Consider the following 27,533-nt stretch of genomic DNA (forward strand, 5'->3'; position numbering starts at 1 on the left):
AATGTTGACACTGAGATTTCAATTTTTACTGCAAATGTATGTCGGTTCCATATATCTGTTATTGGTCTCCTTGATTACTAATAATCGGTATCAGAATCGGCCCTAAAAAAAACACATCAGTCCATCCCTAGTACAGTATACAGTATATACTCACTGTTTACACTGTCACAGAGATTATGTCAACCTCTCAACTGTAACATCTATGTTTCCAAGTAGCATAATTTCATAATGAATAAAAGTTCATTCTTGGGTATAGAGTTTTCTTGGCTGATTCACCCAGTTATGTTTTACATTGATTATGACTTAATGCTAAGGTAGGCAATTCATTTTATAAGCATTTTTTTGTTATATTTGTAGAAATTCTCTCTCGACAGCGATCAATAAATCAAATGTTCAGACAAAAAAAAAATAAATCTGGCATCTGTAGCTGTCGCAGGCCTGTAAAAAGCCTGTCCAATTTTTATCGGCCCGCATTAAATGCACTGAGTGCGCGCAGATACCGGCTTATCTGCCAATACAGTACCTGCGCACGCTCATTAGTGTACTCATTGCACGTGACTGGAGTCCTCAATAAGGCTAGACAGACTAAAGTTCCCAATACTAACATGCAAGCTTGATAGCTGTGAGTATTAACAATAGCCATGTTCGTTGTTTACCTTCATTATGATATGTTAGGTGTTTTCTTACATGTGGATGAGACATGAACTTTAAGGTTGAGTGAAATAACTAGATGTGAACAAACACAAGGCAGATTCTGAAGTAGAAGTTTTGCCTTCATCAAGGTAGGTAGTTGGTATTTAAATTAATTCAGTGTAATGGATAGGTTATTGCATATGATGTGAAGTGGCGCACCTTTTCTCTCATTAGCCTAAACACACCACTCATAGAAAATGAGGGGAAAAAAATCAATTAACACCAGTCTCAGGTGTATTAAATATTTGCAGAAATAATCTCTCCAGGCTACAGTGGCCACAATATGACACAAAGAACAGGAGCTCCAAAGACTCAAGAGAGATATTTCACCAGGGGATTTGACTCCTGAATATTGTACTGCACTGTTGAAGTTATTGTAATGATTATAATTATAATCTGTGCCAGGCTGAGCTGAAAAGAACAGAGCTGGTTATCAGTACTGAATTAATGACATTTATAGGAAGAATTGAGAGAGAAACAGATGGGGTGGGGAGAGGGGGGTTGAATTAATATTGTGAAAAGAGAGACACAGAGAGAGGTTGAGAGACGGCAATTAAGAAACAGAAAGATGAAAGAGTGAATTACAATCATTCAGAGAAAGGCAGACATTGACAGAAAGACTGAGACAGATTATGAGAAAGAGAGATGATACCAGTGACTGTATATCAAGACAGGAATGATGATGAACTGAAAGCTTAAGTTCAGAGATACAGACAGTGATTTAGAGAAAGTAAAAATGAGAAACAGAGAAATGATGTAACTCGAAGAAAAAAGGAGTTATGATGGATGAGCTAAATCCATCAGGAAATTATATTTCAACAAACACATAAAACTTTTTTTTTTCTCTCTGTCGTCCCTCCTTTGTGTCTTTGTAATTTGACATAAAAAAAAAAGCCGACACAAAGCTGCAAAAAGAAACTGTATTTAGCAAAGTATCAAAAAGGAAAAAAAGCTACAACAAAAAGTGTGTTTGTAGTCTCAGATACTCGAACACCCTCCCTGCAGAGGCACACATCTATTGCAATGTGCCCTTTTCACAGCACTGCATTCGTATTAAATAAGAATATTACTGGTTTCTTAAATGGCTGAAAATATCTTTGCAACTTCCAATGAAAGCATCCCTCTAACGAAGCACAAATACAAAAAAATCCACAGCATTACCCCGCACAGTGCACTGTGCAAGACTTTGCGATTATGCACAAATCAAAGCAAGTCCACACAACATATTCGCTCCTCGAAGTTTTCTTGCAGAGAACATTACACCAAATTGGACACCTGATGGACACCCACTGTGCCAAAAATGTTGTTTACTGCAATAAAAGCTGGAACAGCAAGGCAGTTGTCCAGACGAGGCTTATTTGGTTTTTGCAAGTTAATTTGAGACCAGCACAACTGTACTGTTGTTATCTGCTGTATTTCATACGGTATGTTCACTTACAATTCTCAATTCTCATTTACGGACAGGTAACAAAACATATTGAGGAGTAGGATTAACAATACAAATACAAATACGAAAATGTTCTTGCATGAGGCTCATTGCCTTCCTGTGCAATTCCCTTGGTACTAGATGGGAAGCTGTGTTCAAGCAGTCAGTTAAGTATGTTTGAGCCACTGCATGCTTAATCTTTCAACAAAGTCACTAATAAAGATTTCATGCACAGGCAAATGTAAAGTAATTCAGATTTTGGAGCAGAAAAACGTTGGTCTGAGCCTCATTCGCATGAGCATGAAGGGAGAAAAGCCTTGAAAAAAGCCACAAAAAGAAAAAAAAAAACATGTTCTTTTTCTCTTCCTTCCTCTCTTTTTAACCTGAGCAAAGCTATTTGGATCTTCTAACGCACACACACACACACACATACACACACCTCTTACCCCCTACAGGGCAGAACTGATGCAGGAAGAGATGAAATACCACTACCTCAGGGGTAAACACACCTCGGTTCACACTCACACAAACCGCTCACTCACTCTCACACACACACACACACACACACATACATATACATCTACATATACACCTCTTGATTTTCCTTCCCAAAAAGTGTACTCAATTCCGCTCAGGAATATTGTCCTAACATCAAAGACCATATTTGCTTATTTTCACACCAATCACACACTGCCGTTTCCCACGGCCTTTGTGTTGGTGCGCGTTTTTCTTTCTGGGCCAGTGTGTAGCAGGTGCATGTCTATCTGTATGTGTGTGTGTGTGTGTGTGTTTATTCATGATGTTCTGTGTAAGTTTAGTTTTGTGACTGTGTGTGTGTGTCTGTTTCTGTTTCTGTGCATGTAGGAGGGTGTAGGTGTGACTTAGCCAGGTGTAAACTTGGTGCTGTAGAGGATTGCGGATACAAACTGGGTCAGGGCAGAAACAGGAAAGAGGGAATAAACTAGCCAGTACATGGCAACCAAAAACAAGTACAATAGATTTAACAGATCCTGCCTTTTGTGACATACAATAATGGATTTCTTTTGGTATGCTGTAGCTTTGGCTCTGTCATACAGAAATCAAGCACATAATGACTGGTTTTCACTGAACATAAGTGACTAGCCAAAGCAGTACACAAATATATAAAGTAGATACTGTATGTTTTATGCATCCAAAATGTACGGTATCTCCCAAAACGAGCCTTATTCAACTTATTCAGTTTACACATAGCATACCATGTATCAAAGCCATAGACTGTATATCAGAAGTGGACGTAGTCACAGTGACGTCACCCATTTGGGTGTGGATTGCCGTTTTTAAAACCTCAAGTTCGGCATTTTGGCTTTATGCAATCAGAAGTGCGAGAGGGTGACGCTAAGTACAACCGATAGCTGAATAAGACATTTTCAGGCGAACGAAATGTTACGATTAACAGTATGTTGTATTGCCTATTTGACTCACAATGGGACCATAATTCACTAAATGATCATGCTGTATTGAAGAAGACTTGAAACTAGCGATTGAGACCATAAACTCATGTTTACAATGTTTACTGAGGTAATAAATCAAGTGAGAAGTAGGCTCATTTTCTCACAGACTTAAAAACTGTATGATAAATGAAAAACATAAAGGTTTGTGGCCATGTTTAGGCCCACACATCACTGACATCTAATATAAATGTGACCCTACGGCACCTATGTCGAGAATGGATCATCATCTAAAGTGGCAGGATTTGCAAATTATAGGCTGCAAATGCTGTTCGCATGCTTGTCTACACACATTTACAGACTTTTTAACCTAAAAAAAATATCCACAAACATCTGATTAAAAGCTCCTTCCCCTTCTTTTCTGTGGCATACCTTTAATGGAATATAATATAAATATTGTGACCGAGCTGCTGGGCATTACATTCTTGATATATATCACTAAAGAAATCTTAGTTGACTATAAGACCAAAACAACAGATTTATCAACTAATCAACTAAGAGGAGGCAGCCATAATTAAATATTTAAACTTTATGAATAATTTGCATATATGCATATATTGTCTTGTCACATTTTATACATCAGTACGATTTATGGGTTTGCCAAGAAAGCTACTCTGCTGTTGCTATATTGGTTACCTGAGCATCTTTCCTTTCCTCTAGGGCTTCCTCTGTTTGCTCATCCATTTTCCTCCTCGTCTTCCTTTTCCTCTGGACACCTCTCCACATTAGGACTCTCGTCCTCTATTTCTCATCTGCTACTCTCCAGTCTCCCCTTCTCTCTCCTCTTTATGTGCTTCAGCAAAATCATCTGGAGTCATAGTCACAGAGATTGTGGTTTGAAGCAAGGGAATTATTATCATCATTATTGTTAGTTATGGTTACAAAAATCAGAATATGATGCTTGATATTTAGTTTCTAAGCTATAGCTGGCTGGGATAGATGGGATATCAGGTAGTATGCTCTGACTGCCCAGACTGGCCCTTCAGTGGTCATATACGTTATGTTGTCGGATATATTTAGGGAGCTTGACAGCATGACATAGAGCATAAAATGGACCACTACCATGAAATAAGAAATTCTGGCAGTCTGATGGTGGGGTAAGAGAAGCATTTCACTACAGTATAACTGTCACACTGCACTATGCTTCCTTTCCCAGAGTAAAACAACAGGCTGCCAGGATCCTGACCAGTCCCTTTGGCCTCTCACCTCTCCCACAGTCCTGCTTCCCTCCTCTGTAACCTCACTCACTCACTCTCTGACCTGCCTACAGACGGTCGGATGCCCATGTTTCAGTTCCTTCACCAGCACCCCCCAGGACTCCCAGCTTACTCTCACATCACAGAGCTGCTCCGATGACACCTGACAAAATAAGCCTTCAGGCCCGCTGTTCTAACCAAACCTCACCTATTCTTCTCCTTCCACAACTGTGACACTGAATTCATCTTTTGATGTTCTTGTCTTGAACTTATCAACATAAAATAATTCACCAATTAGTCACATTATACAAGCAACAACCAAATTTTTAAAAGGGACTATTTGTAACTTCTTACAGGTATAAATCAATCCGGGTCGGTGTCCCATGTGCGCTCGCGTGTGGCTACGCTGTTCAGACTCAGACTCCAACCCCACGCTGACTTTCGTTGACTTAACGGCCAAAGGTGTCGCTGTTAACAAGACATTTCTGAAAGTTACAAACAGTCCCTTTAAAATATCCTCCTCAAGTCCAAATCTTTCACACCTGAATTTGCCTGATTAATTAAGCATCATTGTTAGTAGGTTGTATGCTGCATTCAGGGGAAATCGGAAAATGTGCGTATTTCTAGAAAACTCTACAATATGTAAATAATGACTTCACTCAACAAAAACTGGCATTTCCTCCTTCAGTCTTTGCATTTAGATGTTCTTTTTGTTCATTTTTTTAGTCCAGAAAAACTCTTGCTTTTTACAGCTACACACTATAAATAATATGTAACAACTTCCTTGGGCAGTTAGATGTTATTCACCAAGACATATAATCGTTGGAGGAAAGTGCAAACAACAATGCGGTCCATGACTCACATCACAACTTTAGAGATTAATGTCATATAAAGATTGTAATATGAAATGGTAAACTTTTACTTTGAGGTTTTGTTCAATATAAATTGCTCACATGACCATGAAAGTCTGCTCTGAATCTCTCTGAAACCACAAATAAACCAGTACGCACCACTACATTCAAAACCTCCAGTGTTTTTGACCTCTGTATAAATATAATCCAGACATCCTAACCACATTTCTAATGATTAGAGTCTGAGATTATCCAGATCGAACCCAGTCAGACTGTTCAAACCTAGTTTTATTTTAGTAAACGGTTTAAGAACAGGTTTGCTTGCACAAAACAAATATAGCCACTAGATAGAATGGACAGATTGACAAATTGCATTGATCAAATATTCATACAGTGATCGGATACAACTTCAGTAGCTGGTTTTGAGAGCCTGACTTTGCAGTTTCTTGCTGTAAAACATAAACTTACATCTCAAGTGTGCACAGGTAAAGACAATAGTTATAATGGAACCTGAAGTCTACACAGATCTTTCAATTTGAATGCATGAACACCAGAAAGTCATCTGTTAGGATGCTGTGATGGATATTTCCACTTCACATAAACACAACATTAATGACATAAGAAGGGCTCAAGAAAGGATGAAAGATAGGTGCTGAAAAATGAAACACTAATAGGATTAATAATATCAATATCTCAAAAGAGACTAGAGACATAATGTATAATGATGACGAAGGAAATCTTGACAATTATTCGGCCTTTATATCTCCGTATAACAATATGGTAACCACCACAATATTCATAGCTCTTTTTACCATTAGTTTCATAACAATCCTTGAGCCTTTCACTTAACTAAACCTTAATCCTCCTTGTGCCCTAAATGTGTGAAATGATTTTATTTCCTAATGCTGTTTTGATTTTGTTTTTAGCAGAAACGTGGGCTGCAGATACCTCCTCATCAAAGCAGGTCCCTCTGGTTATACATCTTTAAATAAGACCAGATATTCAGGTCTGGGTGGGAAGGTTGGTGTTTTTCACAAAAGAGTCGTCTAAATGTAGGCTTTCAGTAAGTGGTGTATTCAAAGTCTTTGAATTGCTCTCAATTATTCATCTGAAACACTTTATCGTTCTCCAAAAACTCTCATAATGACTTTATTTCAGAATTTTGTGCCCCACTTTCTGTTGCAATTACCAAAAGAGATTGCCTTTTGACTTTATTTTGCTTGTTGACAGCAATGACAAGTTAGCATTTGAGCTTTTGTCAAAGCTTTTGACTGTAAGCAACATGTAGACAGTCCCACACGCCATCGGGATCAAATCCTCCATCTGGTAATTTCCTATTTTAATCCTGAAAGTCTGGCGAAGAAAGACATGCTCTGCTTCTGCCATCATTTAGTACTTGCGTTTCATCCATCTACCCATCCATGCCCAAAAACGTTCAGACGCTCCCTTGGCGCTCACACATTATTAATTCTCAGACAGCTGTTCAATTCTCTGAGGTCTACTTGTTGTCCCACTCACGTCTTCTACTCCAACAATTTATGTGCCGCGACCTTACCAGGCGTTCACATTCACTATGACAAAACATCAGTGAGTGACAGGAAGCCAGTCGTTTCAAATGGCAGCTTGTGACAATAAGAAGACATCCGCTGCTACGCATGGTGACGGGATGGAAGCAACTGAGGCACCAAAGGAAAGCTATGTACTGTTGGACTTTATGCTAATTTTCACCAAACCAGGAAACAATGCTCGTCCGTCAGCCTCACCAGAAATAAACAGCTTCAACTTTTGGTCTTAGAAAATAAATACACGAACACATTAAGCAGTTTTATTAACAAACACACCGAGAGCCATAATAAGAACCACCACTTATCTGTGCCGTACTTACTTAAGGTTATTCATTAAAGCTGTTGACATAAATTACCTTGACATTCTTCAGTGGAGCTGTGTTAAGCACTTGCCATTTTATCAGAAATAAATTAAAAAACATTTCTGACACTTCTATTAAATGAAAAATGAATAGACGTTCAAAGCAAAGGATAACCAACAAGCTGATGAGCCAACAACATAATGTGACAAATGACCAATGAAGACAATTAACAGATTTAATTTTGAAATGTCACACTGTCTGTTTAAGGGCCTCTTAGGATAAATCAGGCACACCTCAGGAGGCTCCAATACAATTCAAAAATGATTACATACAAACACACTCTGTCTTTGCCTCTTAACTCGGCCTCTCTGTCACCCATTTTCCTGTTTTCTTCCTCATCTCTCTTTGTAACTCTATCTTCACTGTTAATGAGTATGTTAACATGCACACTAGTACCACAGTTGTGGATGGTTTATTGGATTATCCCGGTGCCCAGGCAGCCATAAAAGCAAAGAGGGTCCATCCTCAAACTGGCACAAACTGGCAGGGATGTCAATGAGTTGAAAATACATTTGCTCTGACAACAGACGGTGATCATAAACCAAAATGTGGTTAATAACAAATGTTTGTTTACAAATGCATGCAGTTATTTTAATTATTTAATGTGGGAAAATGTCTCAATTCAGTCAAAAGGTCATGCTAACTTGTGTTCCCAACACCCAGCTGTAAATGAAGAGCAAGTTACAGTTAATAAGGTCACAAATGCCAGGAGGCACAAATCAAAATCCAAATATCACTAACTTGTATTTTAAGTACCTGCTAAGCAAACCACCCACCAAACAAAATAATGATAAGAGACATGATCTGCAAAACCCTGGATTATCTGCAAAGACAATGTTTTTTTAATCAATTAGTCATATATTATTTGTGCATAGAAAGTGTAATATTGTTAAAGTTTAAAGGTACAGTGTGTAGGATTTGGCAGCATCTAGTGGTGTGGTTCCAGATTGGGACGGCTCACTCCTTCCTTTCCGAGACTGCGGTAATGTGAGCTGCCAAGTGCAAAACCGTGGCAAAGCCGTTCGCCTCACTGAGAGGCCATCCTTACCATAATAACACTACTTTAGGTGCAATGGAAGTCAGACGACGGCTGGTGGTACCACGGTTTTGCACTCAGTGGCTCACGTTACCGCAGTTTCACAAGCGTGTCAGAGAACTACAGTGGCCTTCAGGTGACGTAAAAACATCAAAGGCTCTCTCTAGAGCCAGTGTTTGGTTTTGAGAAATATGGTGGAACAACATGGCAGACTCCGTAAAGAGGACCCGCTCCCTACGTAGATGTGAAGGGCTCATTCTAAGCTAACGAAAACACAATGAGTCTTAGTTTTAAGTGATTATACACTAATGTAAACATAGTTATGGATATTATATTCCATTTCTGCTAATAGATCCCCCAAAATGTTACACACTGTTCCTTCAAACTACTTTGTTAAGGTTAGGGAAAGATCACCGTCAAGGTCAAAAAGCTCAGAGGAAAAGTAGAGTCTCCAGTCGTGAGGGTTAGGATTAGCATCTGATTGTTGACAGTGGATATATATCTTGTCTCGCAAAATCATCCATTATGGACATAACACAGACTGGGCTGTGATAAAATATGGTAAATATGTCTTAGGTATGGTACAGTTGAGGAAGGTTAATTAGACGCACATCACATAGGTGAGAGGTTATCAAAACAGCGTCAGTAAAGAAAAAGATAACACATGCACACTGCTCCATGCCACAATATTTTTATTGACTACATTTCGATCCTGCTTGGATCTTCATCAGGGCAAAAAGGTACTGTACAGTACCATACAAAAAATCCAAATAGATTGGTGCTCACACTTTGTCCTCTAGCTCTTGCTTTGTTGTTCCTTTATTAATGTTTCCTAATGAAGTCAAGTCATACCGGCCATTTACTACAATAGTGATTACGAGATCAACGAAGAAGACAATCAATTCTATAATTTAAGTAATTTTAATGAGGAACTATGTTTCATTAAATACTTTAATCCCCTTAATTAAAACATTTTATCAATCTAATTAAGAAAACCCTCCCTGGAAGAGCTAGAGTGGAAATTGTTCGTACAATTACATATTTATTAGCTCATATTTCCTCCAGGTATTCCCAACTTTGCGGCTGAGATGCCACATGGGGTACCTTGTTTCTGGAATGAATTCACTTATGCAGTATTAGCAATTAAAAGACAGCATTAGAGGAAGAACTTTAGAGAAAATGTGTTTTCAAAAGCTTCTGGGGGACACAGAAATGCCATTAAGCCTGCTTTGACCTGCAGCTATCACTGACCAAAAAAGCTAAACTAGAATGACAATAAGGTAATATGTAATATTAATGTGCATCCTGGCTTTAAAAAGAAACTCTACAGGCACAAACAGTAGAAGCAAAACCAGCTCCCATTCTTCACATCTGTTTGTTGCACTGGCACCATGAAGAGGGTGGACAGGTGAGACAAGACCCAGCCAAAGTTCAAAACACTGCGTGTCACAGTCAATAATTCCAACTTCCAATAAATAACAGTGAGGGGACTGAGAGGATTTGTTATTTCACAGTGCTTGAATCTGTGTTTAACGTGAAAGTCAGTTAATAACATGATTCATCAGCCAGACGAACGCTTCACACAAGTGTCTGCTTGCTGTGCTGTCAACAGGCCGAGCTTGGGATGTGGCTCCAGCAGCAATGCGGCAATCAAGGGAGGTGGGTGCCCTTTATGAGAACTTATCATTGGAAAATCACTTAAATCTTGATTAAAGTATAAGTGGTGAAACTCATAAACAGACGTCACCCTGATTGGAGGTCACTAAACATCACCTCGAGCATTTGAAAAAAAACTGTCTGTAAAATTTCCATACCTTTTGAGAAATTATGCCTTTTTCTGATTTTCTGTTGTGTTTGTGTGTTTCAAATGGAGGAAGTGATGCTTTACGGCCAAGACAGACGGAGTGCGTGAGCAGTGCGTGACGGCTGCCTCGCTGAACTGCTGTGTGTCTCACGCATGTTGTGTCCACACCATTAGCGTTTCTGCTGCAGTGCTGCTACTGCCAGCTCTTTCTTTCTACATAGTTTGCCTTTCATAATGGCCATTTCATTATAAATGTAATTTATATTTATTTTAGACAGAAAAGGTTAAGAAACGTGCAAGTCACTGCATTTCCTACAATACTGTCCTGCAAATATTTCAGAATAAAAGCCTTGTGTTAACAAATTAAAGGATTCTGTCCACAGAAGAAACCGCTTGATGGCTTTTATTTTGAAATGGAAGCGGGAAGTGTTGATTTAAACATAAATCTTTACTTTTTTTCATGACATTTTGTGACATATTCTACAGATACAAACATTGAAAGTGTAGTAATGTTGCTGCTATGATGTCAATATAGTGTCAATAGATCGTTTTCACTGCTACTGTGAACCGCACGCGGCTCGTGGTAAAAATAGGCGAGACCTCAAATCTCCAGAAGAGACGCAGCTGACACACAGCTGAACCGCGCTGCTCACACGGGCAGTGGGGCTGCTTTAACCTGTTAACATGGGCGCCGAAATAAAAAACAACAGGTTCCGCAATCGCCACGCGCTGTTGACGTTCCCAGTGTGTCCCAGTGAGACGAGGTGAGTGTCAGTCATGTGACATTAGAAGCTTTAATTTGAACAATCTCAAGAAGAAAACACAAGACCTTCAGTTACATTTATGACACCAAAAGAGGGAGATCAGACTAGTGTGTGTCTCTGCCAATTGTGTGTGTGTGTGCATGCACAAACATGTCTCTCTGTGTGTGTGTGCGAGCCATGTTAATCACTCTCCCCATAATTACCATTTTCTTGTTAATGGATCTAACCTTTTAATCACCATTTTGCCCTGTGTCCCAGTGCACGTGTGTCCCAGTGCATGTGTGTGTATGTGCATGTATGTCTGTGTGTGTGGGTGTGAATGAGAGAAAGAACGAGACAGAAGAGGTAATTTGGCTTAACTAGCGGGGCGATTGTAACCATGCAGACCATAAATCTTCCTCACACACAGACACGTGCACGCACCCATCCTATGCACTTGAACACGTGCGTGCACACACTCGCGCAGCACATCATTTCCTGTTATCTCAGATAAGCAGGAAATCCTAATCAACCAATAAAAGCATAGAGGGCATCTTTCACTTTCTCTCTCTCCTCCTATCTGTTTGTTCTCTCTCTCTCTTTTTCGCTGCCGAATCGGGAATCAAACACTGTACAAAACAGGAAAATCTCACAGTCACCCTAATCTAGTCTACTCTATTCTATTCTGTTTTGCTCCCTTGTTTAATTAGCTCTGTATAGCAATTTGAGCACTAAAAGCCACCGGATTGTCCAAGAAAGGTTTAGTATTGCAACTGGCTGATTAGAAATTATGCCCATTGAACCAAATGAACATGGTTCATTCCCCACGGTGAAAGAATTGCTTTTCAGCAAATGACCAAGTATCAAGAGGACTCATTTCATCTCTCCATGACCCACATCCTTTACCCTCAACTGAACCAAACCAGATTCTCTTGCTTAGCATTACGTCAGTGATAGTTTCCTCACGCATGCCTGATGTAATGACAGAAATCTGTTTCTCATGACCTTAGCCAGGACTTCATCGATAGTGGACGCCCCTGCCTAATGATGACAATGCAATTCAGCATTACATCTCCTGAGTTGACAGTGAATAGTGAGGCTGTAATTTGGCCAGTGACAGATTTGTATGCACTCTTTCTGTTGTGTTTGGTAGTTGTTCCAGTTTTTGTTCTCCTGGACGAAACTGACTGGGCTGAATAAAGGCCTTTACACACCGCGGGCGTGACGAATAAACAACACAAAAATGTGAAATACTCACCTGTGAATATTATATGTCTAAGGATTTTTCTTGTGAAAAGTACATACAGAAGGAATGAATCTTGTCCGCGCTGCCTTATGTTAAGGTTGAAAGGAGTAATACAGTTTGCCGTCCTGATTCGGACTATTGAGCCTGTGTTGTTGTTTCATAAATATTGGCTCCACTCAACTGGTACCGCACAACGTGACTGGTTGATGCCTTTATTTGCAGTGCGAAAATCCGCCTTGTTCCGGAAAAAAACAACAACTTTTTCAAAGTATTCATGACAAAAAAACACAAAAAAATAAATAAATAACGGCCTTAAGGCATAATAACACTGACATTACAATTTTATTTAATTTCAAAGCTCCTAAAAACTTTGTTATAATATCATTTTCTATCTTTTTTTCTAAATGTCTTTGTCACTCAATAAGCAACCATTTAAGTTAAAGTTTGAAAAAGAAATCCTCTGGTTTCTCAAAATCTAAGCTTATCTGCATTGCCATAAAAAGATCCCAAAACTGTCATTAAATTTTGATTCACATGTTGCTAAACTCTGATTGGTGCATGGAAATGTATGATTACATCACCTTTTTTTTTAAACCGAGCCCCGTCCAATTCAAATTAGTGAGCAAAAAGACAAATACAGAAATCTCTCATGTGAAATAACCAATAACTGTGGAAGGAAATAGTGCATTCATGTAGAATCCAATCACATAAACAAAGCTAACTGATTAAAAAAAAAAGGTTTTCAGGGCTCTTAGAGTATTAGAACAAAGGTTGCACTTGAGTTGTGTGTTAGCATTGCTTGCGACCTGCAAATGAACTTGTTTGTGGCAAACAATGCTGGTCTTAACATCTAGTGGGGCACTGTGTTGGAATCTTTTTCAGTTGTCTTTTCTTTTGATTGGAAGATCTGTTCCTCCGTGGGTTTGTGCATCCCTCACCAATCTGGCTGTCCAAGGCTGGTGTGTTAAATCTGCTGTTGCCTTGAAGAAGAGGAGCCAACAGAAGAGCCTCTTGTGTAGAGCTTTCCTTAGTTTCAGGTTGGATATTTCTTGATTCCAAGAATTAGTTCCAGGTGGATGTTCACATCCGCGGCATCCAAAATGAAATGACGAGGCTCATTCACAGTTAAGTTTCTAATTTCTGTTGCTTCCACGTGAGCAAGACAGAGAAGCCCATAGCGAGCATGTATAATATATTGGTTGTCATGTTTGGTTTCTATTGGGAAGGAGAAGGTATTGCTGCACATATGAATGTGTTACTGTAGAACTTTAAGTTTTCATTCATACCATTCTTCAGTAAATGTTTATTCTATTGATTGTCAAAAACAATTTAAAGGTTATCGAATACCTCATGCGACAATTAAAAGTCTAAGCAAGGGCTGCTCCTGTGTGAATAAACAAACGAAAGTATTTCCTCCATCAGTGTTTAGCCATGTGGAAATCAAACATGTCAATAGACAGCACTCTCACGTAATTGAATAAGTTAATAACAATTAAATTGCAGGGTTAAAAGAACATGTCGAATGTGGATAGAGTCGCAGACAGATGCTATTAGGCACTATTGATTGCCTGATAGAATCATAAGGCAAGGAGAGTTTAATAGCTTATCTGAAATGAGCTTCTTTCTGGGTATTGTGTTTCTTGCAAGAGGAGCTCGATAGAATAGTTCAATAACTAAAGGGAAACCGCAGTGTCACTGATTGAGCCTGGGGAATTTGTGTACTACAGCAGGACAGCATCTTGTTGCTATACAAGGTCATTTGTTCCGCTGCAAGAGTATTGCTCGAGAGAATCCAGCCCAGCACGATAACATCTTCTACAATTGTTGAAACAACCAGTATTTGTGTCGTTCTATAACAGTATGTGCGTTCCAAAAAAACGCATTCATATCAAAACTCAAAATATGAGATTCATTCATTTCTGCACTCGTCTTTTAGAAGCAGTACATCCGTCTGGTTCCTTTTGTTTCCAGTTTTCTTTTGAATTCATGATCCCTAATATTTGATCATGTAAACACATTAGCTCATCGTTAATTGGCAGAAACACAAAGGAGTAGCTTTTCATAGCTTCAGCTTAAAGAAAACTGGCTGCACATCACTGGTAACCCAATAATAAACAATGGGCTGTATGCCATAACAGGTGTTTGTGTTGTGTTCGCCGTGCTACTTTTTAATGGAGATTAGACGTCAAATAGTTTGCTGTGAAAGTAGTCTAAATAAAGAGTGTAAAATCATTCCAATTTGTCTTACTTAACAGCCCACTGCCATTACATTATGACTTAGTGAAAAAACACAAAACTTCCACCTTGTCTCCACCACAAGTCAAGACATTAGAATTACCGCCTCGTAGTTGTAGGCCTCCGTCAACCAGTCAAGTTGCAGTTTACATCCACGTCCGTCCAAAATGTCATCACTTCATCAAATGATCTTTTAGACATTTGTGTCACCGTGGCCTTGACCTTTGACCACCAAAATCAAACCAGGTCATCCGTGAATCCAAGCGGACGTTTGTGCCAAATTAGAAGAAATTCACTGAAGCTGTTCCTGAGATATCTCGAGAATGGACGGATATGAGGTCACAGTGACCTTGAACTTTGACCTTCAAGTTATAATTGTAATTGTAGTTATAATTGTACTGTATATCGTGTCCAATGGGCAAGTGTGTATCTCTGTTTTGGCTATGTCTTATATGTGTTTTATCTATTTATTGTTGAGCCTGTCAAAGACAAATTTATGTTACCTGTAACAGACAATAACGTTGTCTTATCTTATCTTATCTTATCTTATCTTATCTTAAACACCAAAATACTGTATAATCAGTTGATATTTGAGTCCAAGTGGACTTCTGTGCCAAATTTGAAGAATTTCCCTCCTGGCATTCCTGAGATATCACGTTAACAAGCATGAACCGGACGGACATATGTACGTTCGTACGTAAAGACGGATGGACAACCCGAAAACATCCGGGCATGGCTGTCGCCGGCGGGGAGGCATAACAAGCTCTCATTAAAATAATAACTAGTCTTACCTCGTCCTGAAGTTAGCAGGGTGCGGGTGTCCATCATACAAGGACAGGAAGTCATATTCTTCTTCTATGGCGAATGACAAGAACATGAGCTGGATTCTACTTCCTTCCTCCCCGACGATGACCCAGGTGCAGTTCGCCCCATTGGGGTAGCCATAGGGAAAGCCTGGCGATTCTATACTGCCATTTCGGCCTTTCAGTGTGCCGCCACATGTGTAGATGAAACCTGAAGGAGAGAAAAGAGAGAAACATTTCAATTATTTTAACAAAGTTTGATTTACTCTAATAATGAGAAAATGAAATGATGGCAAACGACAGCTACTGTGTTGTAAACAAGAGGATAAAGAGACAAAGCAGAGAGTTTAAAACAAACAACAGCACCGACAATGAAGGAATACTGTTTGTGTGTCTTTGTGCATCCATGTGTGTTTCTCTGTGCATGTAGTTGGCATTCGTCAGTGTGTGTCTGGCAGCGTGTGCTGTGTTTTGACAGACACTGAGTAACAACTGCAGGGTACGCTCACACTCGGACACTATTATTACACAAAATCACACAGATGCACACACACTACTTCTCTGTATCCCTCTGGACCCAACGGCACTACATGGTGCTATAAGTATCATTCTTTTTGACAACTTTTTTTAATAAATGGATTGAATAGTGCTGACCTACTGGCCTTTTTACAGTTAACAGCACTAAAAGGTGCCTTTTTGAAGCAAATGAATGGTTCACATCAATGTAGGAAAAAGCATAAGTCAGTATATTAAGTAGGTCAGTTTGGGTCTGATTCATCCTGGTTCTTTGATGCTGATGAATGATTACATATTAATGGAATATATACTGTAGCAAGCACCAAGAATTTGTCAGAGAGTCTTATAGCTCCATGGATCTGTAGTTTTGTGGTGCTGCTAGGAACATATTCTCTTCAATGGCCTCCCCCACAGCGAGGGCACAGGGCAGGGTCTGTTTCAGAGCAGCACCCCAGGGGCTGGTAGTCACATTCAGCATGGGGTGCTTGAACCCAAACTCAGTTGCCACTGAGCTCCCTCCCCCCCCTTTCCACCTGACTTAACAGGCGAAATCAATAAGCGACCAGATCATTCTCATGGATTCACCATGTATGCTGCTAAAAGATCAAAAGCTGGCTACTTCTTTGTTTTTGCCAATCAATTACTGACATGTCGAAATGCGTGAGGTCTGTAAAAAGGTCTGTAAGTCAGCTTTGACGATGTTTTTGAACATGGATTGCAAGCATTTGTTTCTATTTTTAAGAGATATACAGTATATATATCTACATTCAATGTCTATTCGGATGAAAAATCGACAGAGATATGTCGCAAATGCAAACTCCTGCACACACTATATGCAGCATCAAAGGCAGTTAATGGTTTCTTTAGGGAGTGAGAGAGTAAATACAACTAGATCTTAATGAGCTACTATAGGCTCTTCATCACGAGAGAGGAGGAGAGGGAGAGGAGGAGATGCCAAACAAACAACTGCAACTGGCATAATGTTGACGTTTCTCTCTGCATACTGTAGGACAGCAGCCCAACATACAGAAATATGTCACAGTGCTGGATATCCAGACAATAATTAATGACATTATTTTCAATATCAGAACACCTCAGAGTGCATTATCAGACTTATACCATATAGGGGTGTCACGATATAGAGGTATTGACAATAACCGTGTTATTTAAAAATGAAATAATGATATCATATTGATAATATGATAATATTAAGTAAGTAATCCAGTGCCTCTTAAACCATTTTATTTAAACAGTTTTTTTTTTTCAAATTTTCTATAGATATCGTGATAATAACTTTAAATCGCAAAGTTAATTATAACGTCTTTGGTCGCCTAAAAATGTTTTATTCAGCATTCGGTTGTACTTAGCTCTACCTTCTCGTGTCACTTCTGGTTGCAAAAAAAAAAAGGTGGTGACGACCAAAACCCAAGATTGGGACGGCCATCTGCAGGTCACAGTGACTATGTCCACTTCCTATATACAGTTTATGTTTATAAACTGTTGATGGGAACTATGTTTTAAGTGTCCAAATATACAATATTAACAGACAGTGATCAGCATCCTCTGTGGCTATGGTACAACCTGACATTAACATATTAAAAGGTTGTTAATGTGGAGTAAGAGGAGTGTGTAGATTTAGACTGTATCCTTTGCACTTCCTTTAACCAGCTGCTTGTACTGATGAATTAGAAGTGAAGCACATTCTGCTGCTGTGCTCATTCTAAACCTCTCCAGGTTACAGAGCCTGCTAAATGCCTAAATTGTCAAATGTAAATGTAATTGATCTCGTTGGACTTTACGGTTCACATCAGGATCATTATCTTCTCTCTTTGATCTTAATCATCCTTTTATATCAAACAGACCACAGGTGTTAGATGAAAACCTCGGAGTGTCCAGGAGTGAAGTCAGTCCAGAGTGTTTTTTTTTTTTTTTTTTTTGCGATGCTCTATCGATCCCCGATGGAGAAACTCTTCACTTCTTCCACTCCACAGGAGAGCCAGGCTGCAGAGTCAGCTTACAGAGCAGAAACCCTTGGAGCTGGTATAGGGATTTAGCCTCATCCTGCTCAAGGACACTACAGCAGAGAGGAATGATGTTGTTATATTGGGCTTGATCCTCCGTCTTCTTTCTGGGAGATGGTGTTGCAAATCACTACCTCTGTGCCTGTTTTTTTTTTCGCATCTGACATTCTTTTATCCAGTGTCACCGTGTGCTTTTTGTCTGCTTTTTAATCATCCATGATAAAAACCTATTCATCCTCAGTTTTATATCACTGGTAATAGAGAGAAAGAAGGAATAAAAAAGCTCTACAATGGCTGCAGCAGTATGCCTTTCCAAGTTAAAATGAAAGTGTTTAAAGCTGCAGTGGGTGGAAATGGAGCAAATATGACTAAAAAAAGTTACTTTTATAAAACGGCCACTATATCCTGATAGTAGTGCATGTGCCTTTGTGTCCTCCTGTGCTCCTAATGGCATCTGCAAGTTTTCACAGACCGGAGGAAAAACAACCAATCAGAGCCGAGCTGGAGCCTGCTGTCTCTGAGCAGCTGTCAATCACTCGCCAACTCTGATCAAACGGTCAAACTAGGCAGCGCTGATCAAGTATGAATCAATATTCTGTTCCTGTAATGCCTATTTCTCGGCTCAAATGTTTTCAGAAATATCTTGTAGTGTACTGTTTAGCTGTTAAGATCAATTGAGGAGATATCAAGCACCGCCCACCAGCCGGAGCACAGCCAATAGGAATGCTCAATAGGAACGCTCTCTCTGAAATGACCTGTGATTGGCCAAAGTCTCCCGTCACAGAATAGATTTTTTAAAGCCTTCAAACAGAGCCATGAGGAGCTGAAGAAGTCTAGTTATCTCTCAAAGCACTTGAAGTACAATATGCTGAAAGGTTATTATGGATTTTTTGCCCAATGATGCCAAAAACATTCAGCCTACTGAAGCTTTAATTGAAAATTGCTCTTACTGTTTGTTTAAAGTCCTTGAACTCCGATGCCTTAATTGATCTCCTCTGAGTGCAAAGCTCAAATCACGATGATCATCCCCCTGCCTTTCATGTTTATGAACCTCGTTATTTACCATGGCAGCCAGGGCCACGGGGACAGCAGGGTGATCCCGCTGGATGCTTTTCCAACCAATTATCCAGACACAGACCCGCAACCCAAAAAACTCAGTGTGTGTCTGGTGTGCCTGTGTGTGTCTGTCCAACCCTCATTTACCCAGACAATTCCAGGACCATCACACGGATATAATGACCAATGGCAGTCTGAGCTGCAATTAAGGGTCGGTATCTCTGTCCCTTCACAACCAATCACAGCGGAGATGTTGAGGAACCGGGAGGGACAGGCAGAGCACACTCATATATATATTCACAGACCTACAGAATATACTAACATTGGCATATATACGCTCACAACGTACACATTCATATCACATTTTGATTGTTTCAAAAGAAAACAAAAGGGCTGAAAATGACACTGCCTTGTCTGCTTTCTTCTTCAAGACGCTGCAGAAAAAAAGATTGTGCACAGCACAGCAAGAAAAGAACTTATTGAACTGCCATTTTGGCCCAGTTCAGAAAGGGTAGATCCACATGGTTCCCAACACGAATTACATTTTATGATCAAAGTTAAGTGGGATTTATGCTCCATGAAGCAGCGGTTCACCCGAGGACAACAAATATCCACAATCACAAAGAAACGCCAGACGTATCAGAGCCTCTATCCAAATGTATTTGATTCTTTTAATTAAACTCTGTGATGTAACAACTCCTGCATGTCCAAGATAAACACTGATTTCAAACACTGCTTCATGGATTATGGCTATTATTGATATGGAGTCTTTATAAAACATTGTCCACCATGAATGCAGAGAGGTTTTGAGATAATTAGTTAATTTGATATGTCTAAATGATTTAATTATCAAACTAATTGAATAAAATGTTTTCATTTTTAAAGGTATACTTTACAAGGAGGGAAAAACACACTGCTATGAGTCGATGCATTTAACTATACAGTTGTTTTTTACTGTTATTTTACCACCACCAACGCCTCGTTTCAGATGGTATATTGATAAGGCAATCTCATTCTTCTCTGGTTCTGGAGATGAGCTATTGGATTTCTCTATACCTATGTGAATATGGTTAACACAATTTTGTAATTAAGTTTGCAATATGACCACACACTATCATACATTTCTCTGGGTTTAATCTTTCATCTGTAGAAAACACATATATTGGAACAGAATATTGCTCGATGGTTGTCAATATCCCCCACAGCCAATTCCACAGATTGACTGATGCTTATGTGACTGCAATCAAGATTTTGTCACCCAGTCTGTTGACACGCAGCAGCGCTCTGAGCAGAGGCGTTATAAGGACAAGATTCAGGATTAAGCGCACAATAGAACCTTATTACTGGAGACGAGTGAATTGTTCTGCCAGGAAAAATGACGGGAACTCACACAAAGGCCTTATTTTTATCACACATTACAGTTAGAAAGGCTGCAAATTAAGCATAATATAAAGTGCAATTGGGACTTCGAGTGATGATGCTCTAAGTGAAGTGTTTACTCAGCTCCCAGGGGTGAGATTTAGTTATGCACCTACAATTAGACTAGTTAGGAGTTACTTAACGGGACACGTGGCTTTGGCGACTCAGGGGTGATATTGTGTGCCATCATTTTTTTAAAACATTCTCAACAACAACACAACACAAGTCCTGTTATTTACAGGCTTGAGTCACCCTGTGAATGTTATACACAGTCAGTCAAGCTATGAGAAGGGTGAGTGACAAGATATCTGTACAAATAGGTCATTAAATACCTGAGGTAACAGTATGTTCCTTTTCTGTATATTAGTCACTGCTACATTTCCCTTATAAGTCTTTAAAATGGAATAATCCTTTTTTTTTAATATGCTCCTAGTGATCATTAGGAGCTATATTTTACTTTCTGTTCTGTTGTCCCTTGTGGGCCAAGTATTTCATGATATATATTTATTTTAAAATGATCCCTCTAGTGGTTAAAGTATGTGTTTGCATGAAGTGTATTCAACCTTGACACAGGTGTGTGGAGTCAGTCCATTACGTCACAGATACCTGGTTGATAGGATGGTTTTCTTATTGTGACATGGAATAATCAAATATGTATATGTTTGGATCTTGTATTAGTACCATATCATTTTGTATATTATGTATGCCTTTTTATAAAGTATATTCCAATAGTTATTATAGTTCAAAAGTGAAACTGAAAAGTGAAACCAATGCTGAAGTACCTTAAACTTGCATTCTTTCTAATGACCAGCAGGGGGCGACTCCTCTGGTTGCAAAAAGAAGTCTGATTGTATAGAAGTCTATGAGAAAATGTGCCTACTTCTCACTTGATTTATTACCTCAGTAAACATTGTAAACATGAGTTTATGGTCTCAAGTCTTCTTCAATATAGCATGATGTTCATTTAGTAAATTATGGTCCCATTTAGAGTCAAAAAGACGATAAAGCAGGGTATACTTTAGGGCGTGGCTACCTTGTGATTGACAGTCTGCTACCACGGCGGTGTCCGGTCTGGGAGTTGTCAGTGTTTTAGTCTTACAAATTTAACCCTTTCACAGTGTGTTTTCAGTTCGTGAAAGTTAATATTAACATTTTGGTTGCCTAAAAATGTCTTATTCTAGCGTCACTTCTGGTTAAAAAAAAAAACAATATGGCGACAGCCATAATGCCGAACTCGAGGATTCAAAACGGCAATCCACAGACCAATAGGTGAAGTCACGGTGACAACGTCCACTTCTTATATACAGTATGTATATGTGTTGGTCTTGCAGGTTGGAGGGAGACAGAAGGCCATACAAGGCTGTGTAATAAGGAGATGAGCTCAACAGTTGGTATTCAGCAGTTCTCGGTAGCCAAATAAGGACTTGTTCTTCCAACCATGTGTAAACTTGATATTTTATCTGGTACCTTTGTATGGGGGGTTTCCACACAGTAGCCAGTGCTAGTGCTAGTCTTGGCACGTCCGCAGACACACACACAATAACTGGCCTGCTTGTCCAACCTCAGCTTGTTTGCAGTTCTATTCTCCCAATAAAGCCACTGTAAGGCATGCATGTTCATTTCAATAAAACAAAATCAGAACTCACACTGGCTTGAAATGAAACATAAAATTGTCAACTTGTAAAGCTATCCCGGATGAACCCCACAATTTGTAGCCTACAGTCCAAACAGGAAAATATGACTCAGTCCATCACTTTTTTATCTGAACTCAACAGACTGGAGGGCGTCTTAGTTTAAATGCAGTTAACTTCATTAAATTGAATAGCTAGGATACAGGGTGAGGGTGAATAAAGAGTGAAATAGGGACAGAAGGACAGAGATGGAGAGCAGAATAAACAGAGAGAAAAGGACAGATTTCCCCTCGTTCATCACTGCGCGAAGAATGAAAGGATGATTTAAACCTCATCACTCAGAGGGATGGAGGCGAGGGAGCGTAGGAGGGAGAGAGAGAGAGAGAGAAATATAGAAAGAGAGAGAGGAGAGTAAAAGAAAGGGAGGAGGAGTAGAGCGAGAGAAACAGTGAGAGGGAGACAGGGGTAAAAGAGAGACTTCTAATTATGCTGACTGCCAGACCGAAACTGACAGCCATTCTACACACACACACAGACACACACACATACACAAACACATGTACACACACAGAGGTCCACACAGACACACTCACATGTACACACCACCACACAAGCACACATACACGAACAGGCAGAGGGGATAACCACACAAATCCATGCATTATTTCACAAACACACATGGACCTTACCAGTTAACCCTTTCCACTGACTCTGTTGCCATGGACTACAGCTTTTGTTCACCACACCCCATACAAACACACACATACTGAAATAGCATTTGTGCCTCTGTATGTATTCAATGTTAGTGGTCTTTAACCAAATCTGCTCAGACACACACTAACTCCACTTATAAAGAAGACAGCTAGAAACGTTTCAAAACCTTTGGAGTCTACAGAGGGCGTGTGTGTGTAATACTAAAATGACTTTGGGTGGAGTATCATTTTAAGTAAGGCATTTCCCCCCAAAGACTTAAATAGAAATGCTAATTGGCAAACAGTAAAAGATTTGTGGTAGGACTTGGTAGCTCCCAGGTGTGAATATGCACCGATCCTAATGAGGAACAGGGTTTAGCTGGAAAAGAGCGTGCACGCTCAGCAAAACCTTCCTTGGATAAAAGAAGCTTAAAGACAAAGAAGAAAATCTGCTTCTTGAATTGAGTGGATTTAATGAACCCTGGACCGCGATATAGGCTTGATCTCTTTCCTCAAAGCATGATTTCCTCATCTTGAATGTCTCAGATAATATACTGCAGAAAAAAAAAACACACAAGCTTAACAAGTGGCTTATGCCGGCACCCGTCACATCATTTTCAAGACGTTCCACTTTTTTACAGTGCTAAAGTTTTCTAAAAATGTAGCCTGGGCTAGTTTAACAACTTTAAATAGCACATCATGAAAAGCTCTCAGTAACCACTGCTACTACACAACACGAGTCCCTGGACCTTTCTGTGTGGAGTTTCCAAAAACAAGGAAGGTGCACTGGTGGAGGCTGTGAAATGCCAGTAGGTATGAATGTGAGTGTCTGTTTTATGTTGGCCCTGTGACCTGGTCGGGATTTTGTACAGCCTGCATTAGGCAGCTAAGAGTCTTTCTCAATTTCTCTGGGTCAAAAAATGCAGGCCCCAGATCAGCTTCAATTATATCACTTTGTTGGTGCAGCAGGAGAGCTGCCGCAGAGGGCTGTAGCAATAAAACGCTGGGTAGTAGGTACCTGCGAGCTTGTGTTGTGGAGTGCTGTGAAAATTATTGCCTTGCAAACATCAGGATGGAGGAGAAACTGTCAGTTGCCATTAAAGCTTCAGTAGGCAACACGTTTTTGGCATCATTGCATGTTGTTATTCAAGTATTCTGAGAGAAAACTAGACTTCTGCACCTCTTCATGGTTCTATTTTCAGGCTTTAAACAATCTACCCGTGATGAAAGACTTTGACCAATCATAGGTAATTTCAGAGAGAGCGTTCCTATTGGCTGTGCTCTGGCTGGTGTGCGGTGCTTGTTATTTCCTCAACTGTTCTCAAACTGTTCTTGCCAGCTCACAAACTTTCTCATTTTACAGCTAAACAGTACACTACAAGATGTTTTTGAAAACATTTGAGGCGAGAAATAGGCATTACAGTAATGTAATATTGATTCATATTTGATCACGCTGCCTAGTTTGATAGTTTGGTCTGTGAAATCTTGCAGATGGCATTAGGAGCAACGGAGGACACAGAGGTACATGTTTTTTTCAGATTACCTGTCTCATGCACTACTGTCAGGATATAGTGACCGTTTTATAAAAATAATTTGTTTTAATCATATTTGCTCCATTTATACCCACTGCAGCTTTAAAGGTCTTATTGATAACATTTTTACGTAGACAAATATAAAAAAAAAAAAGAATATATCCGCAGAATCTTTAGAAACCTGCTGAATAAAAGTATTGCTTTTCCTCGAAAAAAATATTATAACTATGTATTATTCATATTAAAAAAGTTGGTGTTTTCAAAATGTAATGTTTTGTTTATATCAGTGGAAGATATCTGACATTTGGGTTTGTGAGCCAATAGTAAAACGACATTGGTATCACGTGGTATCTCTGTGTCGTCAGTTAGTGTGGAAAAAACAGATGACTGGCCGAGATTGGCGTTAAGTGTCCGGCAACGACTGGTTGTGAAGTGAATGCAATGGAACGGTGGAGGGATAATGCATCAGCTAATGGCTGAATCTTATCAACGTTATCAATAGCATCTTTAAAATTTTCCAAACGTCCTCAAAGGATTGTAAACTGTGGAGTGTCTTTGCATCTGACCGGACTTCAAAATGGATTCAGGTTTGCATTGCAGCTTCTCAAGGGTACCTGTAACAACACACCCACACTACTTCCCCTTCCCTTTTTGATGCAGCACTATATGCCCTTAGCCAGAAGGCTAATATATGCTTACAGACTCCAGCTCCCCTCGAGCCTTTAAAGACAGTGAGTAAAAACAACATCAAGAAGTGGGTAAAATGATTGAAACCAAACCAAAACGAATATATAAATGAATAAAAGTCAACCATTGCCATACGAGATAGTGCCATTGTCGAGATAATGTGACTTCACACATCCTGATATAAGCTTGATGATTCTGAGGGGGTGAAATCAATTACCAAGCTTGTCATTTTCCACGGGGAACTCTATGATCAATATAGTCATTTCCTCATGGCGCTGACTACTAAAAGAGGAAACAGTGGAATTACCCTATACTTCATTTGAATGGGACCCGCGGTAGCCCCCTCAAGGTTGCTGGGCGTCCCCGGCTCATACTTTGGGGGGGCCAGCAACGTCTCCATATGACACATATCTGTATGGGTGAGCACACATCCTGTGATATAAAATATTACTCTTATTCTCAGCACTGTGGTGACATTACACCAGTCTAACTCTGGGAAAAACACGCTTTAAATTCTCTTCCATCGCTCTCTCTCGCTCTCTTTCCATTTGTCCGTCTCTCTTTCATCTCTCTCTCTGTCTCTGCGTCTCTCTGGGGGCCTCAGTGATACCAGATACGCTTAAAGGGCTATTCCGTCTAATCTCACAGACTCTCATTTATGATTAAAGAATGGCTTTCCCAGTGGAGCAAACTGACCAATCAAATCATCGCACACAGACAAACCGTCCAATCAGTATTCAGATCACAGCAGCACTCGAGCTCCAGGGGCGAAATGAGATGTGTGTGTATTTGCGCACAAGCAGGCGTGCAGTGTTAGTTAATTTAAATGAGCTGTCCATGTCTCTTGAAAATTATAGTATCTGTTAATTTTCTTGAGGTGGCTTTGGGAGCGAGAAAGAAAGGAAACGCAGAGGCGAGAGGGGGATGACAGAGTGACAGAAAGGTAGACAAACTAAAAGCAAAAAAAAAAAAGGGGTGACCAAATGAAGAGTGGAGTGGCGGGGGCAGACAGGGGGAGAACGAGAGAAAGAAGAAAGAGAGATAGCAAAGACAAAATGCAACAGAGAGAGACAGAGCGAGGGAGAGTAAGCATGTTTGAAGCGTCCCATTGGTTCCTGCTGTCAGGACCGCTTGTCAGCCAAGAATTAGACTGCTCCACGTTGCCTGTGACTGACAGTCGGCCCGTGGTCTAGACTATACCCTGGAGTGGTTGAGGCTAAATAAGGGAAATGCCTAGAGAGAGACAGGGGGAACACACCGGGCTGAAAATCAATTTATAACACTGTCAGTCAGAGGCAGGAGGGGGACGATGGGATAGAGATAAGGAGAGAGGAAAGGGAGCAAGGGGGGGGACACAGGGTGGGAAAGAGGGACACATGAAAGGGAAAAAGACAAAGATTCGGTAAAACAGTAAACAAATGGGACTGATCGAGAACCGATGAGAACAGAGGGGACTCTTTGTTGTGTTGAGGGAATCGGAGAGAAGAGAAGAGGAAGTGGTGAAGAGGCGAGAAAGACACAGACCGACAGACACATGCTACTCTGCAAACATCCAGTGAAGCCACTGCAGGTGGCAGAGCCTCTTCAGATAATACACCACTGTTGAGAAATAATCGGCCTACGCTAATTAAAGGCCTCAAAAGTGCCGGCATCAAAACTAAAAGCCTCCAAAAACCACTGCTACAAATCATGGATACATGACTGGAAACACTGGATTACTTTGTTAATTATCATCAACTGTGCCATGTTTAAGCCACTGCTTAAATTCTCACAACACATGCTGTGCTATGACTGCAACTATTCATTTAAATAGTAATAAGCTAACCTGTAATCATCATTCATTCATACAGTGCTGGTGTCACTTTTTAATCACTACACTATTGTTCAAGAATAGCCTGGTGGAGGGATAACTAATTCTAATTATTACCCACCTACTTTAAGGATATCTAATACAGGGGTCTGTTACCACTTTTTATTGCTAAATTCATTATACACCACAGCCTCCAGGGACTTGAAATGCGAGATATTAAAGAAGACATTTTAATTATCGCAACTTGTTTCTAACACACAAAAGGACGTATTTAGAATTTAATAAAAGTGTCCAAAGAACAGAACAGTTTTAGGGCCTTTACAACTATAACCAAAAAAAGGGATGAATGTGAAATTAAAAAAGAAATTACCACCAAACTCCACTGCTGTAAAACATTAAAGATTTACGAGGAAATGTGAGGCTAAGGATGAAAAATAGTGACTCAGCATACTGTAGCAGCATGTATGTATATAAATATGTACAAAAGTACAAAATAGAAATAAAGTAGATATGACATTATCCTCTGCTTTGACTTTTGTTTTGACACTTAAAGATGCAATGTGTAACATGTAGCCAGGGTCCATACATTTTATCCTACTAGACATTTGTGTACAATTGTCATAATTAGCACATTCATTCTTGAGTTATGGCCAAAAGCGTGTTTTGTGAGGTCACAGTGACCTTGACCTTTGACCACCAACATCTAATCAGTTCATCTTTGA

At 39.8% G+C, this 27,533-nt stretch overlaps 1 protein-coding gene across 3 annotated transcripts in view; it reads right to left on the reverse strand.

The window, feature by feature from the left end:
- LOC119502743 (CUB and sushi domain-containing protein 3-like) overlaps window positions 1-27,533 on the reverse strand; it is a 407,722-nt gene that overhangs the window by 299,845 nt on the left and 80,344 nt on the right. For all 3 annotated transcript variants that reach the window (XM_037793920.1, XM_037793919.1, XM_037793918.1), the window contains exon 2: window positions 15,436-15,658. In XM_037793920.1, coding sequence (XP_037649848.1) covers window positions 15,436-15,658 — 223 coding nt within the window. The remainder of the gene's footprint in view (window positions 1-15,435; window positions 15,659-27,533) is intronic.

The sequence above is a fragment of the Sebastes umbrosus genome, chromosome 15, assembly GCF_015220745.1.
Source record: "Sebastes umbrosus isolate fSebUmb1 chromosome 15, fSebUmb1.pri, whole genome shotgun sequence".
Lineage (NCBI taxonomy): Eukaryota > Metazoa > Chordata > Actinopteri > Perciformes > Sebastidae > Sebastes > Sebastes umbrosus.